The following is a 17,919-nucleotide window of genomic DNA, read 5'->3' as shown; positions in this document are numbered from 1 at the left end:
AGTGACCCGTTGACCCACCTTCTTCGCCGGTCTCCCCTCCGAGCCGAGTTTAATAACTATGCTTGAGACCTCCTCTATCGAGCACTCACTAGACATCTAACAGACAAAACCGTTAGTCAGATTCTGTTAGTGAAATAATAAAGTAGGCTGATACAAAAGAGAAGAATAAATACAACCTAGAAAGAAAGTAAAGATAGAAAAATAACAATAGTAACAATCCGAGGCTTGTGAGCACAATTTCCTTAAAACAGATTCGCCCCCTCCAGGTAGAGTGCTCGAGGTTGAGTAGGCGTCTGTCTCCCAGGATACAACGGATTAAAGGTGAATATGTCAGCACCAAACTTTATTCACCACAGCGAACTCGAACTAGAGCAATATGGAACACTATAAAATATGAAGATGCAAAAAGGAAAAAGAGAGAGAGAGAGCGCCCTTGCTTTTGAAATAAAAGGAGATATTTATAGATGCTAGCTTAGGGTGACTGTTCGAAATTGGCAACAAGAGTTAAAATCCAGATAATTATCTTTACGTTGATCAAAGTACCATATTCATGTACATACACGTATCTCAATAAGATAACGATAAAATCATGTATCAAGTACATGTATCCTATCATGAATAATATACATGAATCCTATGTACATGAATAGATAATTATCCTTTGATTCTTTCAAGAGTGCCATTATGAGAACAATTTTCTCATTCACTCTACAATGAATATAGCCAATTTTCCAACAATCCCCCACATGAATGAAAAATTGTTTTGATTTGACTCGACAGTAGTGTTCCACGACTGAAACCTGCATAAGATAGGTTGGTGTTACCCATTGAACCTTCTCTTGTGAAATACACTTACTTTACTAGCAATCCAGTAGACATGATGTCTTTGAACTGTCCCGCTTTTTAGTGTAAATGAACCATATATTTCACACAGGAATCATGCTCCATTTGTTCAGTTCTCATAGTTATGTTCGTTTTGGCCATGAACATCAACCTGGTTCAGCAAGAGTTTTTTTTTTTTTTAAGAATTGAGCCCTAAACAATTCTCTTTCGAAGCGGCCCCACCTCACTCTCACATAGGTGATTTACTTAAGTCTTCAGTAATTAATTACTTCACTTAAGAATCATTAAAGCACACCATTGTGCTATCCTTAATTCTCCTTTGCGTCATTGTTTCATTATGGAATGGGTCTAGGGGTATCCCCCCACAATGACTATGCTAAGTCCTTATAATTAGGTTGTCCCTTTGAACCTAGATCTTGGGATCTCCAGTCAACTAGGTTGGGTTTCCTTTATAACACTTAGCCTTCCATGGGCTTTAGTCCCATTCCCTTTGCCATTTTTGCAATCAACTCTCGATTCAATCCTTTGGTTAGCGGATCCGCTATGTTATCCTTTGATTTCACATAATCAATAGAGATAACTCCTGTTGAGAGTAGTTGTCTAATGGTATTATGCCTACGACGTATATGTCTAGACTTACCATTATATATGTTATTCTGTGCTCTTCCAATTGCTGATTGACTATCACAGTGAATACATATTGGTGGCACAGGTTTTTCCCATTTTGGAATGTCTTCAAGGAAATGGTGGAGCCATTCAGCTTCTTCTCCACATTTGTCCAAGGCAATGAACTCAGATTCCATTGTAGATCTAGCTACAATAGTTTGTTTAAAAGACTTCCAAGATACTGCCCCACTGGCAAGTGTGAACACATATCCACTTGTGGATTTTGAATCTTTTATATCAGATATCCAATTTGCATCAGCATACCCTTCTAAAACAGCAGGGTATCTAGTGTAATGCAGTCCATAGTTCCGAGTGTACCGTAGGTATTTAAGCACCCTTAAAATTGCTTTCCAATGATCAGCACTCGGGTTGCTTGTAAACCTGCTCAATTTGCTCACAGCATATGCAATGTCAGGTCTAGTACAACTCATTAAATACATTAGACTTCCAATGATTCTTGAGTATTCTACTTGAGAAATACTCTCTCCTCTATTCTTAGATAGATGGAAACTAGTGTCTAATGGAGTTCTTGCAATTCCAGAATCATTCTTATTGAATTTTTCCAGAATCTTGTCCACATAATGAGTTTGGCTCAAGACCAACCCGTCTGATATTCTTGTAATTTTAACTCCTAAAATTACATCAGCAAGCCCCATATCTTTCATGTCAAATTTTGAATTCAACATGTCCTTGGTAGATTTGACCATTTTGTCATTACTACCAACAATAAGTATGTCATCTACATAAAGACATAAGATGACATAGCCATTGTCTGTTTCTTTAGTGTAGACACATTTGTCACACTCATTTATTCTGTATCCATTAGTTATCATTGCATTGTCGAACTTTTCATGCCATTTCTTTGGCGCTTGTTTTAGTCCATACAATGATTTCACTAATTTACAAACTTTATTTCCTTTTCCCGGAGTTATGAAGCCCTCAGGTTGCTCCATGTAGATTTCTTCATCTAAATCACCATTTAAGAAAGCTGTCTTTACATCCATTTGATGTATCTCCAGATTTCTCAATGCAGCGATAGCAAGAATCATTCTGATAGAATTTATTCTCGTAACAGGAGAATAAGTATCAAAATAATCCAAACCTTCTTGTTGCTTGTATCCTTTGATTACAAGTCTGGCTTTGTACTTATCGACAGAGCCATCAGGTTTCATTTTCCTTTTAAAGATCCATTTGGACCCTAAAGGTCTACAACCAGGAGGAAGATCCACTAACTCCCATGTATGATTCTGTAAAATAGAATCAACCTCACTTTTTATTGCTTCTTTCCACAAAAATCCTTCAGAAGAACTTACAGCTTCTGTATAGGTTTGTGGTTCCTTTTCTAATAGAAAAGTTGTAAAATCATCTCCAAATGATTTTTCCACTCTAGCCCTTTTGCTACGTCTCGGTTCATCTTGTTGAATCAAGTCATGATCATGTTTTTCTTGATTCACAACTTCATGTGTTCGTTTTGAAGAACTTGATGCACCATTCGATTTACAAGGAAACACATCTTCAAAGAATGAAGCATTCCTTGATTCCATTATCGTATTTTTGTGTATATCCGAAATTTCTGAATTATACACAAGAAACCGATAAGCAACACTATTATGTGCATAGCCTATAAAGATACAGTCCACAGTTCTAGGACCTATCTTTGTTCTTTTTGGTGCTGGAATAGCCACTTTTGCAAGACACCCCCACACTTTCAAGTATTTGTAGGATGGTCTCCTACCTTTCCATAACTCATAAGGAGTTTTATCTTGTTTTTTCCGGGGTACCCTATTTAAAAGGTAATTGCTTGACAAAATAGCTTCGCCCCACATATTTTGAGGCAATCCTGAACTTAGTAACATCGCATTCATCATTTCCTTTAGTGTGCGATTTTTCCGTTCAGCAACACCATTCGATTGTGGTGAGTAAGGTGCAGTTACTTCATGAACAATTCCATATTTTGCACAGTAACCACCAATAGGTGTTTCATATTCACCACCTCTATCACTTCTTAACCTTTTAATTCTCCGGTTAAGTTGATTTTCAACTTCATTCTTGTAGAGAATGAATTTTTTCAAGGCTTCATCTTTACTTTTGAGCAAATACACATAACAGTATTTTGTGCAATCATCAATGAAAGTGATAAAATATTTATTACCACCTCTTGTTTGAACAAATTTCAAATCACAGACATCTGTGTGAATCAATTCAAGGGGTTCGGTGTTTCTTTCAATTGATTGAAAAGATGACCTTGTTAATTTTGCTTCTACGCAAATCTCGCATTTATGGTTTGAATTGATGTGAAAGGAAGGAATATGATCCAAGTTAATTAGTCTACGCAAAGTATCATAATTAACATGACCTAGTCTACCATGCCATAAATTGGAAGACTCAAGCAAATAAGCAGAAGACTTATTCTTATTATTCACAATAGTCATTACATTCAATTTGAACAACCCATCGGTTGTATATCCTTTCCCTACATACATCCCAGATTTGGATAATATAACTTTATCCGATTCAAAAACCATGCGAAAGCCATGCTTGTTCAGCAACGATCCAGAAGCAAGGTTCTTGCGGATTTCTGGCACATACAGAACATCGTTCAAAGTCAATGTTTTGCCAGAAGTCATCTTTAGTAACACCTTCCCTTGACCTTCAATAGCAGATGAGGCAGAGTTCCCCATGAACATTTTTTCTCCTTCAATTTTTTCGAAGGTAGTAAACAAGTCTTTGTTTGTGCAAACATGTCTTGTAGCTCCAGTGTCAATCCACCATTCTTTCGGATTTGACCCTATCATATTTACTTCAGAAACCATAGCAGTCAGGTTCATGTTTTCCATGTCTCCCTCGATTCTATCAAGCAAATTTGCTTCATGCTTCTTCTTCTTTGGAAGCTTACATTCAGTGGACTTGTGACCTTTTTTGTCACAGTTGAAGCACTTCCCTTGGAATTTCTGCTTAGAGATTTTCCCTTTTGCCCCAAGATTTCGAGTTGGCTTTTTGCCTTTGGAGTTTTGCCCTTGCTTATACTCCACAAAATTTGCTTTAGCATCAACAAAAGTTGTTGCCTTGCAATCAGAACCCCTGTTGTCTTCTTCAATTCGAAGTCTAACGATAAGGTCCTCCATACTCATCTCTTTGCGCTTGTGCTTGAGATAGTTCTTGAAATCCTTCCACCCAGGAGGTAGCTTCTCAATAACAGCAGGCACTTGAAAGGTTTCACTCAAAAGCATGCCTTCAGCAAGAATCTCATGCAAGATAATCTGAATTTCTTGCACTTGACTGATAACAGTTTTGGAATCCACCATTTTATAGTCTAGAAATTTTCCAACGACAAATTTCTTTGCTCCGGCATCTTCGGTTTTATATTTCCGATCTAAGGATTCCCACAGTGCCTTCGCCGTCTTGTGTATTTGATACACGTTATACAGCGAGTCATGCAAGCAGTTCATGACATAATTTCGACAAAGGAAATCGGAGTGCTTCCAAGCATCAATAGCACTGACAGCTTGTGCATCAGTTAAGCCTTCAGACAGCTTTGGAGCATCCTCACTTAAGAATCTCGAGAGATTCAATGTTGTCAAATAGAACAACATCTTTTGTTGCCATGTCTTGAAGTTTAGGCCATGGAACTTCTCAGGTTTCTCACTATGGTTGGTAGAAACCATAGGAGTAATCTTCCCTTCAGGTTGTTTCACAATTGTGCCAGAGGCAGAGGCATCAACAGTAGATGTGTTGGTTTCTCTTCCTGTATTGTCAGCCATTGAGAACGGATCTGTTTTAAGATTGTTAGTGAAATAATAAAGTAGGCTGATACAAAAGAGAAGAATAAATACAACCTAGAAAGAAAGTAAAGATAGAAAAATAACAATAGTAACAATCCGTGGCTTGTGAGCACAATTTCCTTAAAACAGATTCGCCCCCTCCAGGTAGAGTGCTCGAGGTTGAGTAGGCGTCTGTCTCCCAGGATACAACGGATTAAAGGTGAATATGTCAGCACCAAACTTTATTCACCACAGCGAACTCGAACTAGAGCAATATGGAACACTATAAAATATGAAGATGCAAAAAGGAAAAAGAGAGAGAGAGAGCGCCCTTGCTTTTGAAATAAAAGGAGATATTTATAGATGCTAGCTTAGGGTGACTGTTCGAAATTGGCAACAAGAGTTAAAATCCAGATAATTATCTTTACGTTGATCAAAGTACCATATTCATGTACATACACGTATCTCAATAAGATAACGATAAAATCATGTATCAAGTACATGTATCCTATCATGAATAATATACATGAATCCTATGTACATGAATAGATAATTATCCTTTGATTCTTTCAAGAGTGCCATTATGAGAACAATTTTCTCATTCACTCTACAATGAATATAGCCAATTTTCCAACAGATTCTACCATTCATTACTTCTTCCCTGCATAGTCATGGAGCATTTCTTTTTCCTCTGTGCTTTCCTCTTCTTCATCTTGATGCTAGTCAAAATTGCAAGGCAATCTAAGCCAGTTAAACTGCCACCAGGGCCAAAACCACTGCCTATAATAGGCAACATACATCAACTTATTGGCTCTGTACCTCATAAAATCCTAGCAGACTTGGGCAGAAAACATGGACCTCTTATGTACCTGAAGTTTGGTGAAGTCCCAACCGTCATCATCTCTTCTGCAGAGGTTGCAAAAGAATTCTTCACTAACTATGATCGTATTTTTGCTTCTAGAGCCTATCTTCTTTCAGCCAGCATACTATACTATAACTGTACCGATATTGGCTTTGCTCCCTTTGGAGATTATTGGAGACAACTCCGGAAGATTTGCACAATGGAGCTATTAAGTCCAAGGCGTGTCCAATCCTTCAGATCAATTAGGGAAAAAGAGGTTTTAAATATGATCAAGTCAATTGCTTTACAAGAGGGATCAGCTGTTAATCTTAGTAAAAAGATTTCATCAGTGACATACAGCATCACTTCCCTGGCCGCGTTTGGTAAAGGAAGCAAATACCATGCCAAATTCATGTTGGTTAGTGATGAAGCTTTGAAGCTTCTGGGAGGTTTCAGCATAGCAGACATGTACCCTTCTGTCAAAGTTCTTGAAAGAATCACTGGAATTAGGAAAAAGCTGGAGAAGGTACACAAACAGGTCGATGAAGTACTGGAAAACATCCTCAGTGAGCACAAAGTTAAAAGAGCAGTACCAAAACGTGGAAGTGGGGAAGAAGCAAAGGATCAGGATCTGGTAGATGTTCTTCTCAAAGTTCAGAGTTCAGGAGAACTTGGAGCACAACTTACTGACAACAATCTCAAAGCAGTCATCTTTGTAAGTATTTCCATCGTTTTCAGACAATTTTCTTTTAGTAATTAATTCCGACAAGGACAAAAAAACAAGTCTTGCGATGATCAGGAATGTACAATTTGTTGATCAGCTCTTCAAGAATTAGATTTATTTTTCTGAATCAGATGTTCTTGATTCTGTTCAGGACATGTTTAGTGGCGGTGGAGAGACATCGTCAACTACTGCAGAGTGGGCAATCGCTGAAATGATTAACAATCCAAGAGTGATGAAAAGAGCACAAGATGAGGTACGTAGAATTTTTGGTGAAATAGGAACCGTAGATGAATCGCGAATTCGTGATTTAACATACTTACAAGCAGTCATCAAAGAAACACTTAGACTGCACCCTCCTGTTACACTTTTACCTGCAAGGGAATGCAGCGAACGATGCGAAATTTATGGATACGAAATCCCTGTTAAAACCAGAGTCATCGTCAATGTTTGGGCAATTGGTCGAGATCCCAACTACTGGACCGATCCTGAGAAATTCAACCCCGAGAGGTTTCTTGAATCTCAAACTGATTTCAGAGGGACAGATTTTAATTACATACCATTTGGCGCTGGAAGAAGGATATGTCCGGGAGTTTCATTTGCTTTGCCTAATATTGAGCTACCTCTAGCACAATTGTTGTACCACTTTGATTGGAAGCTGCCAGGTGCAGCTGTGAAACAAGAACAACTGGACATGTCTGAGACCTTTGGCTTGACAACCGGTAGAACACAGGATTTGGAGTTGCTTCCAATTCCTTACCACCCTTTTTTCTAATAATTCGGCGGCTTGTTAGAATAAACAAGTCTGAGTAGTGAATATCACATACTACAATCACTAAAGTAATAGTACTAGTTCTCTGTGAATTTTCATTTACTATAAAGAATAAGTGGATTTGATGTAGAATCAGTTTTTTTTTCTTTTTATTATTATTATTTTTGAATCTGGGCCTCACCTTGTCTTGGAATTGATTGTAAACCAATTTTTTACACTTTTGTCAATATGGTTTGAAGGGACTTGTGGCAATAACAAATCAGGGAGAAGAAAAATTGCAGCATATATAAGACTAGGAAACAAAAATCAAAAAGTTGCAATGTATCGATCGATACTTAGGAATCAATTTATGTATTTAACGTGTGTGGTGTAATTTTTGTGTACGTAACATATTCAAAATTTAGCCTGTCACTAAATCTTTCCCAGGTATACAGATGATAGGTCATAATTTGTTGTTAAATTTATAATTATTCTCCCTCTAATTTTAGCCAAATATTATTTTAATTGTCGGATACTACTTATATTTGGTATTTTGTGCTTATTTCAGGAATAGGAATGAAAAGTGTTTAAAATCAAAATTTAGAGGATTCGTCGTACGTTGGGCACTTCAAGCAGTGGGATTCGCTTGAAAAGCTGAAGAAATTAAATTGTAATAGATTTTATTTTATTTGAGGATGTCTTGTTTTAGGAGACTTTCGGTTGGCTAAGTTTTTTTACTTTCGTTTTGCTTTTGAATTGGGGGGGGAGGGGGGGGGGGGGGGGCTTTTACAAGCAATAAGGAGACAAAAACAAAGGCCACGGTGGTTGACCTTAAAGAGACTACTTTTTCATTCTCGTAGGATCACAATGGAAAGGAGCAAAGTAGAGAAACCTTTCTCGCATGTTTTGTGAGGCTAGCCGCCATTGTTGACCCTTTGTCTTTGTACTTTTCTTCTTAATTCCGATACTTCATCACGCTCTTGGAGGAGAATGGCTGCGGCAATAAACTCCAATATTTCGCGCATGTCACTAAATCTTTCCCAGGTATACAGGTTTTCTTGACCGGGGCTTTTGATTGAGGGAACATTATAGTCTGATGTATCTGTTTTTGGTTCTCCGCTTATCCGCTGAGAAATTTGTGGGACATTCCCATACTTTGATGCCACATGAATGAAGTATACTAATTATAGGCAATTAACCATAATGTTATAGGCCAACTGACCATTAGAAGTTTACTAATTAATGACATCTGAAATGCTCATATAGTACGTTAGGTGAATGAACCAAAATATTTTGTCGATGAAACAAAATAAATACTGAGGTTGTCCGTAGAAACTCAGTCACATTGGACAAATCAACCCAAAATGTCAAAAAAACTTTGGTTTCCTTCCACTAGTTAGAATACTGTAACAAATTATTTATCCATCATAATGGCGTTGAAGCTTTACATTTTCTTTTTCCTTTCCTTCTCCCTTCATGACTCATTCCTTCACATGTTCCTATAAATCAGTCGTCGGCATATTATGAACCTGTCAAAAGGTTTTCCACCCTTCTGTGTTGGGTGTTTTACCATATAACCTTCTATGTTTTAAAAATCTATAGATAATGACCTAATGGTTTGTACTAAGGTGTCACTTTTCTATTTCTTATTTATCTATTTTTTTATTTCTCTTTCTTCTTTTTTGTATTTGACAAACATTAAAATTTATTACGATTTCATAGGCCAATGTACAATTGTTCAAAATCATGTCTTCTCTTTCCAAAGGAGAAAGAAAAAGAGGAAAAAAAAAAGCAAAAAAATGTATATATAAAAAATGTAGTGAAATGGTGTATTTGTCAGTTTATTAGTTTGACTTTGGCTTTGGAATATTGACTGTTAATTTCATCCAATAAAATCAATAATGACATTTTAATTCAAACTACGAGAAGTTTATGTACGTGTTTTAAATAATAAGGGTCTTGCGATAAAGCACTAATCTACAAAAAAATATATATATAATTTATCCAAAATTTAACCAAACCAAAGATATATGTAACCAAACCCAACAAAATTGTGATAGGAAACGGGTATACTTGTCAAGGGATTCAGGTCCTCTCCAGTTGCACTTGTGTCTAGTTCTGTCCAATTACATAAATTGATGTAATTTTGGTATCAACTGATACACTATTAGTACAATAGTGACGTTTTGCACCAACTTAGTTACAAATTCACGTTATCAAAATTGTACCATTTATACCGAACGTTTTATGGCCCCAGCGGGGTAGCTCAACCAGTGTGATTTTTCCTCTTTAGGCATGCTCACTAGAGTTCGAGTCCCGCTGTTAACGTGCTCGACGTGGGTTGGTGTGCCCTCTCCCGTGCTGCTGCAGGGGATTAGTCGGGCCAAAGGTCTGGACACCTGTGTTGACAAAAAATATATATATACCGAACGTTTTATGGATTACACAATAAGACATAACTGGAAATGGAGAGTCCCCATATCCATTTGACAAGAGCTCTATGTCATTGATAGACAAACCACACTTAAATATATCAACCAAATACAGAGTAATTTTCTTCTTTTTTTTTTATCTCCAAGTCTTAATCACTACTAGATAATTTCTTGTCTATGCCAAGACCATCCCAAAATTTGATCTTTCCAATTATCAAGGATCGATTCTTTTTCCGCTGTACTTTCCAGAAGGATTATGAGAAATAGGAATCAATTGCACATCATGTTTTGGCCTAACTGCCAGGCCAAAGCGCTCAGTCATGTCTAATGGTTGCAGTTTCAGTTCACCAGGGAGCTTCCAATCAAAACAATACAGCAGTTGTGCAAGCATCAGTTCAACATTAGGCAGAGCAAATGATATGCCAGGACATACCCTTCTTCCAGCACCAAATGGTATGTAGCCAAAATTTGTACCCCTGAAATCGATTTCAGAATCAAGAAATCGCTCTGGGATGAAATTCTCAGGTTCAGTCCAGCGCTTGGGATCTCGACCAATTGCCCAGGCGTTAATGATCACTCTAGCCTTGGCAGGGATTTCATATCCATGAATTTCACATTGTTCGCTACATTCCCTTGGCAGTAATAGTGGAAGTGGAGGGTGCAATCTCATGGCTTCTTTGATAACTGCTTGCAAGTATTTCAGTTCATGAATTCGTGATTCATCAACATTTCCTCTTTCGCCAAATACTTCTCTTATCTCTTCTTGTGCTCTTCTCATGACTCCAGGATTCTTTATCATCTCCAGCATTGTCCATTGTGCTGCTGTTGATGATGTCTCACCTCCAGCACTGAAAATGTCCTGACAGTTATAATGTTTGAGGTTATCTCATCAAAAGTAGAGATTAGAGAAGAATAAACAGCAATTGAGGTCATCTAATTACCCTGGAAATCTCTTCAATCAAAATCAAAATACGGCCAAGAATTTACAGAAGACACTTGATCACCCAAATTTTTATGTTGAAGTTGTTTCTTACCGTGGTTTAAAAGATGCAGATCGCTCTGCAATCTTTCTGCAAATATTAGTCCCAACAATTGATTGAAAATATCAAATAATAACATTTACTTACCAAGATAACAGCTTTGAGGTTGCTGTCAGTTAGGGGAGCCCCAAATTCTCCGGATTTCTGAACGTTTAGGAGAACATCTACAAGATCCTCCTTTCCTTCTCCCTTTCCTGGTTGTGCTCTTTTTTCTCTATGCTCTGTGAGAATGTTTTCGAGTATTTCATCAAGCCGTCTGTGTGTCCTCTCTACCTTTTGTCTCATTCCACTGATTCTTTCAAGTATTTTGACAGAAGGGTACATTTCTGCCAAATTGAAACCTGAAACAAGTTGTGCAAGATCCACCGCAGTCGATATGAACTCTTCTTGGTAGTTGCTTTTTTTACCAAAAGCAGCCTGGGCAATGATGCTATATGTCAGTGATGAAACCTCCTTGCTAAGGTTAACAACTGATCCCTCTTGTAAGGCAATTGCTCTGATCATATTTGATACGGCCTCTTCCCTTATTGATCGAAATGTTTGGACACGTTTTTGACTAAGAAGCTCCACCGTGCAAATTTTACGCAATTGTCTCCAGTAATCTCCATAAGGGGAGAAGGCTATGCTGGTGGCATTGTAAGAAATTATATTGATTGCAAGGAGCTTGGGTCTGGAAGCAAATATGATATCATGTTCGTGCATAACCTCTTTTGCAACCTCAGCTGATGAGATGATAATGGTTGACAGCTCACCAAGCTGCAGGTGCATCAAAGGTCCATGTTTCATGGCCAAGTCTCTGAGAATTCGATGAGGGAGGGAGCCAAAGAGCTGAGGAATGTTGCCTATGATAGGCAGTTGTCTTGGCCCTGGGGGCAGTTTTAGAGGCTGGGTTTTCTTTTGAAGTTTGGCTAACAGTGAACAAAAAAGGAGAAAAGCAAAGAGGAAAAGAATGATCTCCATCTCCGTTGGTAGAAAGAACACTGAGAGTATTTTAGGCAGGCCTTGCTACATTACCTGGTCTTATAGCATGCTAGTCTATTTTCGTAATCAACTCTAGTACCAGCCTAATTTTGGAATGGGATAATTTCAGAAACCTCCCCTTAAGTTTCTAATTATTGCATGAACTTCCCCTCTAGTTTAAAAAATTACATCTAGCTCCCTAGCATTTTAGTAACAATATAGACCCAATATGTTAAATTTGTCTTTAAAAATCCTAAAATACCCCTTTGTTACTTAAAAGGGGGAAAAACTCACTAATAAATTTCTTTCACATTGCAACTATTGTAAACAACATAACAACCACTCTAACAAACTCAATAAACCACTTTAGTTTAATATTCTCACAATTTTGACTGCGCACCATTAACGCCCCAAAACTTCCCATGTAAACCAATTGTGACAATTAAAGTTTGCATTCAATCTAATCTTTAGCCCCATTTTTTTTCTTTGCCTAAATTTTATGTTTAAATTGACCAATGTCGGTCACTATCCAAACTCGATCCAAATGGTTGCAATCTTGTTGATGCTAAAATAATCTAACCCACGAAGAATACCAAAAAGAAGCAATCAAAAGCAACACTAGAGACCACATACAATGTCTCTAGGCAATCTATTCCAATTTTTATATCTCGAAATTCTTTTTTACACAACTAGCATAATAGCGTAATCTTCCTCAATCTATGGTTTTTTTTAGCTATCACTTTTATTTTCTTGTTTGTACTCTGTATCCCGCTATCCTTCTCACTTTCATTTAATTTGACAACAAATCTAATCCGATAACTTGTCATTTGGCAATTTCAATTCAATAATACTTACAAAAAAAAAGAAAACAAAAAAAGAGAGAGGATTTATTTCCATAATAATGAGGATTCGAGATGGATTAGATGGTTGTATAAATGAGAGTTTGCAAAAAGAATAGTGGATTATAAGATGTAGGAGAAAGAAGATAGGAAAGAAAGTCCAAAAGAATGAAAGAATAAAAGTTTATTTTGTGTGGCAGCCATTGCTTTATAATGAAAGACTAGATGTAGTTGTAAGGTTTTTTTTTTCTGTTTTTATTTCAATTATTTATAAGTGAACGATATTATAGTCATTTTGCTACATGAAAGGAGGTTAGTGTAATTATTTAAATTTGAAGGGAGGTGATTAAAATTTTTAGAAACCTCAGGGAGGTTTCTAGAATTAACCCTTTTGAAAGTCATAGACACTCGCATTAATTCAAAGTGTCACTTCATCTTAATCACCATGAGACAATCAATGTCTTGACACACCCACTCCCCTTGGGGTTTTTTTTTTTATTTTTTCTACCGTGATTCAACTTGTCATTTCTACCGTACAATTGTAATTTGTGATCCGAGAAGAAACTTTATCCAAACACGCAAATCCATGATTTTTTAGTAATTTTTTCCAGATATTTGTAGACAAGGTGATCAGAAATGCATGAATAAGTCATGTCATTTCCTCTGGACCTTTGGAATTAAGTTTGTTTTTTTAGGGATTCTCGGAATATGGATAATTGAATGAGATAAAAAGTTAATTAAGACATATGTAATCGAACAACGTAAAATTCACAATCCAAACAAGGAGAGGTCGGCTCCCTTGTGGGGTGTTGTTGTCCCACATCGGGGTGTGGAGGGTTTGGGGTAGAGTACATAAGTCCCCTGTGAGACCTTCAAGAGTTGCCGGCTTTTGAGGGTTCTCACGGGAATAGGATTTACGAAATATCAAAAGTTCTTTGGGCTTGGAAAAAACAAGGAGAGGTCTCCTTGTTATATGTCTGGTCTACTGGCTTGTTAGCTCATTTTCTTGATCAACTCTAGTACCATTAGTGGCACTAATGTTGGAATTCATAGACACGCATATTCAAAACGTCACTTTCTAAAGTATGAAACTTAGATAATCCTCCTTTAGCCTTTAGGTGCCTACTAAATAGGAGGTGGATACATCTATGGTACGAGAAATAAACATTAATTTTGAAAGCTACAACACACGTTCTTAGAAATTCAATACGTCACTTTGATTCTTTAATGAAATCCGAGGTAACCCTGAAAGCTAAGTCTTGGAACCCGATGAGACAGGAAGCAAGACGAGGGCCTGTAGCACCAAAGGCCCGAAAGGGACAGCCTGCTTCGAAAGTTGCAAGTTGCTAAACCAGCAAGGAGCGTTTTCTTCATGGTAATTGGATGAGACGATGGCTCGGGCCGCCTGCCCTTTTTTTATTGGTTCTGTGATTCAACTTGTGGAATCTACTGTCAGTTTGTGACAAAAGTCAATAATTGGTCCGTGAAGATATTTTATCAACACACTCCACCAGTCGATGTTCGTAAGAAAATTTGGGAGAAAAGATATTTTATCAACACACTCCACCAGTCGATGTTTTCTTGCAAATATTGTTGACAAATTGATCAGAAATATAGCAATAAGTCACATCATTATCCCGTGGGTTATTATCACTTTACCCCCTTAAACTATATCACTACTATCAGTTTACCCTTTAACGTTATCTTTTGATTACTTTACCCCCATAAGTAATTCAACTCAACATATTAAGAAATTTTAGACAAAAATACCCTTTTATTTTAAAGCATTACTACATTGTTATTATCACTTTATTCGTTTGCATTATAGTGATACAATCACTTTAGTTTCTAATATTATTTTCTAGGCATTTTATCTCATCATTAATCTAACTAATATGGTCAAAAAATTTTAAATATATTTACCATTTTTTATATATAATTAAAAATAAAAATTTTGAAATGGTTATTCTTCCTTTTTTCACTTTAAAAGATCGAAAAACATAAAAATAAAAGGTTTTTCTCAAATTGCTTTTTTCACACTTATTAATACTAAGAAAAGGAAAAGAGATAGGAAAGAAGGAGATAAAAAATTAGATTTTACAAAAAAAAGAAAATAAAGAAAAGTCTAACATTATTGTATTACTTTAAGGTTATCGGAATTAGAATTGGAATTTAGTGGTAAATAAAAAAAATGAAATAATTTTAAAATAATGAAAGTATTTAATTCTTTCTTATTTGTAATTTAAAAAAAAAAAGAATTGAACTCTCTCTCTCCCTCTCCCCCTCCTCCTCGCCCTCTCTCTCTCCATCTTTCTATTTTTTTCCAATATTAATAATATTTCCAAGAAGAAAGAAATTAATATTTTGACTTTTTTTCTTGATACTAAAAAGGAAAAGAGTCATTCTAAATTTTTTATTATTTTTATTATGCAAAGAGGATGATATTTTCTTCTAAAGTTTTTTAACTTGCTAAGTTGGTTTAATGGTAGGATAAATTGTTTAAAAAATAACTCTATGGGGTAAATTAATAATGAGATTATATTTTATGGGGGTAAAGTGATAATAATTTTAAGGGTTAAACATTTATTTTCACTTTAATCAACAAACTCCGTTAAGTTTGACCGTTAGTCTCGGGAATAAAGTGACTAAAAGATAACGTTAAGGGGGAAATTGATAATAATACTAAACATTAAGGGGGTAAAGTGATAATAACCCTTATCCGGTAGATCTTTGGAGTTAAGTGGCTTGTGGTAAAGCTTGTTGAAATATGGATAATTGAATGAGGGTAGCTCCCACATCGGGGTTGGGGTTGGGTTTGGGTTGGGATATAAGTCCCTGGGATTGCCTCAAGAGTTGCCGGCTTTTGAGGTTAATTCTGGGATTAGGTTTATAAAACAACAAAAGTCTGATTCAGGCTGTTGAAAAAAAAAAAATGAGGGTAGCTGCAACCACCAGCCTTTTGGTTGGTGGCCACCACCAACCTCTTAAAGTTTGGTGGGATGGGAGCCACATAGTTGCTCTTTTAAAAAAAATCCGGGTGTGTAATTTACCCGTTTGACCTAGCGGTGACAGAAAAAAAAAAAAGAATGAGGATAGCTGTAACATACTAGTTGTTATTTGACTATGCGGGCTTCGAGGAATAGTGTTACGAGGGACACAGAAATATAATCGTCCGATTCAAATGACTGCTTAGAATTTCAAAGAAAAATTTTAAAAAAAAAAGGAGTTATTGTCTGAGTTACACTCATTGGAGTCCTATAATTCGAATTGTTTGTACAGAAGATTTGTTTTTTATTTTTACATAATAAGAGTGTTTGTGATACAATTTGAATTGGATTAATATCTTCTCGGCTTTTTTTTAGTGTATTTGTCTATCGTACCAAAAAAAAGAGTATATTTGTCTATTGCCTACATCTACATCATTAAAATTTAAAACATAATCTATGAATATATACCACTTGTTTTATCATGATAAATAGATTAATATATTAAAAAATCAATTTTCCTGTTTAATCTCTATAAAATTCCCGAACAATGTAAAAATCTTTAAAATTGTAACCAAAATTAAGATTATTTACTTAAGTGTCAAACTATTATTACTTCAAATTTGAATTTTCCACGCAACTTATATAAACCACTAAATAAATCAAGTATTATCTTGAAATTTTGAAAGAAAAATTAACTAACTTTCAAAAGAATTCTCCACCTACTCCTAAATGGGAAGTATTTTAGTCAAATGTTAATCAGACAACCACTAGTTTTTTGTATAATGTTAGGCATGAGTTGTGTTCAAAATAGTCAAGGTGAAAAGGATGGTTTAACAGCCATTCATTCTTGTAAGAAAATGTGAATCTCATGCCTTAAATTACAATAACCCAATAAATTTTTGAAATTTGAGTTGAGAAGCAGTAGAAAATGAGCACTATTAGGGCCAACTAGAAGTGGCAATTTGGATTGAGATCCATTTATCCATCCATATAATCCATAATTAAATGGATAATGGATTATCCATTTATAGTATTGGTTTTAAATGGTTGATCAAAGTAAAACCATTAAATTAAATGGATTTATATGGATTATCCACAAAAACCATATATATCTATTTACTTAAAAACCAAATAAAAGAGAGTGAAAGGAAATGACTAAAAAAGGAGCCATCCTAAAATTGTAGTTGGGGTGTGAAAAAGCCATCCCCGTGAATGGTAACCAACCCTGAAACTGAATGCTGGGGTTTACTGCTGAACTAATTAATCATTCCTTTGTTTCTTCTTCTAGACTCCACAGCTATGTTTTCAGAACCGGACCGGATATCGACTCGGTCGAGGTCAGGGGTCAGGGGTCAATGGGTTCGACCGGGGGTCGATAGGGGTCGAACCGGATGACGTCATAAATAAAAATTATTTAAAAATTAAATTATTGTATATAAAATATCCAATAACATATTGATATTAATAAAGGTATATTCATATATATTTGATGTTTCAAATATATTTAACAAGAAAATACAAAGAAATTAGAACAATCAAATAACAATTTATATTATTTAATAAACATTAACAAGTTTAGAATTAAAATTATGGATTTAATTGAAAAATAACATCAAATTTTAGGACAATATTTATAAAGTATGAAATATTTGAGGTATATTAATAAGTTTTCACAATTTAGGGGGTCAAAACATAATATTAAAAAAGTTTGAACTTTTTTTACAAAAACTCCTGTTGGACCGGTTTTTCCGGTTTTGTACCGGTCAAACCCGGTCAAATCCGGTTTTTGACCGGAATTGACCGGGTCTTGAATCTCCCGGTTCTGATGACCAACTCGGACCGGACACTTGACCGGTTCCCGGTTCAACCGGTCGGACCGGCCGATCCGGTCCGAGTTTGAAAACACAGCTCCACAGTACAAAGGGATTTCGATTGGCTTTGAAGAGGTCAGGACAAAGGGAACATGCCCTGCTTGGTACACCCATGCACCTGATTACTAGATGTTGAGTTCAAAAGTCATCCGTGGCTTTAGTAGTAGACATTGCAAGTGTTGTGTGAGCACGAATAAAAGCCAGTGT

At 36.1% G+C, this 17,919-nt stretch overlaps 2 protein-coding genes across 3 annotated transcripts; one reads left to right on the top strand and one right to left on the bottom strand.

Moving 5' to 3' along the window:
- The first annotated feature begins 5,642 nt into the window (after window positions 1-5,642).
- LOC113689442 (tabersonine 16-hydroxylase 2-like) lies at window positions 5,643-8,297 on the top strand. Of its 2 annotated transcripts, XM_072050894.1 has the most exons (3): window positions 5,643-6,826; window positions 6,987-7,554; window positions 8,152-8,297. In XM_072050894.1, the coding sequence occupies exons 1-3, from the start codon at window positions 5,942-5,944 to the stop codon at window positions 8,172-8,174; spliced, it is 1,476 nt and encodes a 491-aa protein (XP_071906995.1). In that variant the 5' UTR covers window positions 5,643-5,941; the 3' UTR covers window positions 8,175-8,297. The 2 variants fall into 2 exon arrangements, with proteins under 2 accessions (XP_071906995.1, XP_027063012.2); XM_027207211.2 differs by lacking the exon at window positions 8,152-8,297 and having other exon boundaries at window positions 6,987-7,946.
- Window positions 8,298-9,987: 1,690 nt separating this feature from the next.
- Window positions 9,988-12,043, bottom strand: LOC113690225 (tabersonine 6,7-epoxidase-like). The gene is made up of 2 exons (XM_027208058.2): window positions 11,143-12,043; window positions 9,988-10,874 (listed from the first exon to the last, which is right to left on the bottom strand). Exons 1-2 carry the CDS (start codon window positions 12,013-12,015, stop codon window positions 10,230-10,232), a joined length of 1,518 nt encoding a protein of 505 aa, XP_027063859.1. The 5' UTR covers window positions 12,016-12,043; the 3' UTR covers window positions 9,988-10,229.
- Between the last annotated feature and the right edge of the window lie 5,876 nt (window positions 12,044-17,919).

Source organism: Coffea arabica, chromosome 5c (genome assembly GCF_036785885.1).
Source record: "Coffea arabica cultivar ET-39 chromosome 5c, Coffea Arabica ET-39 HiFi, whole genome shotgun sequence".
NCBI lineage: Eukaryota > Viridiplantae > Streptophyta > Magnoliopsida > Gentianales > Rubiaceae > Coffea > Coffea arabica.
Note: the sequence above shows the minus strand (reverse complement) of the source record. Positions and strands in the feature narration are given on the sequence as shown.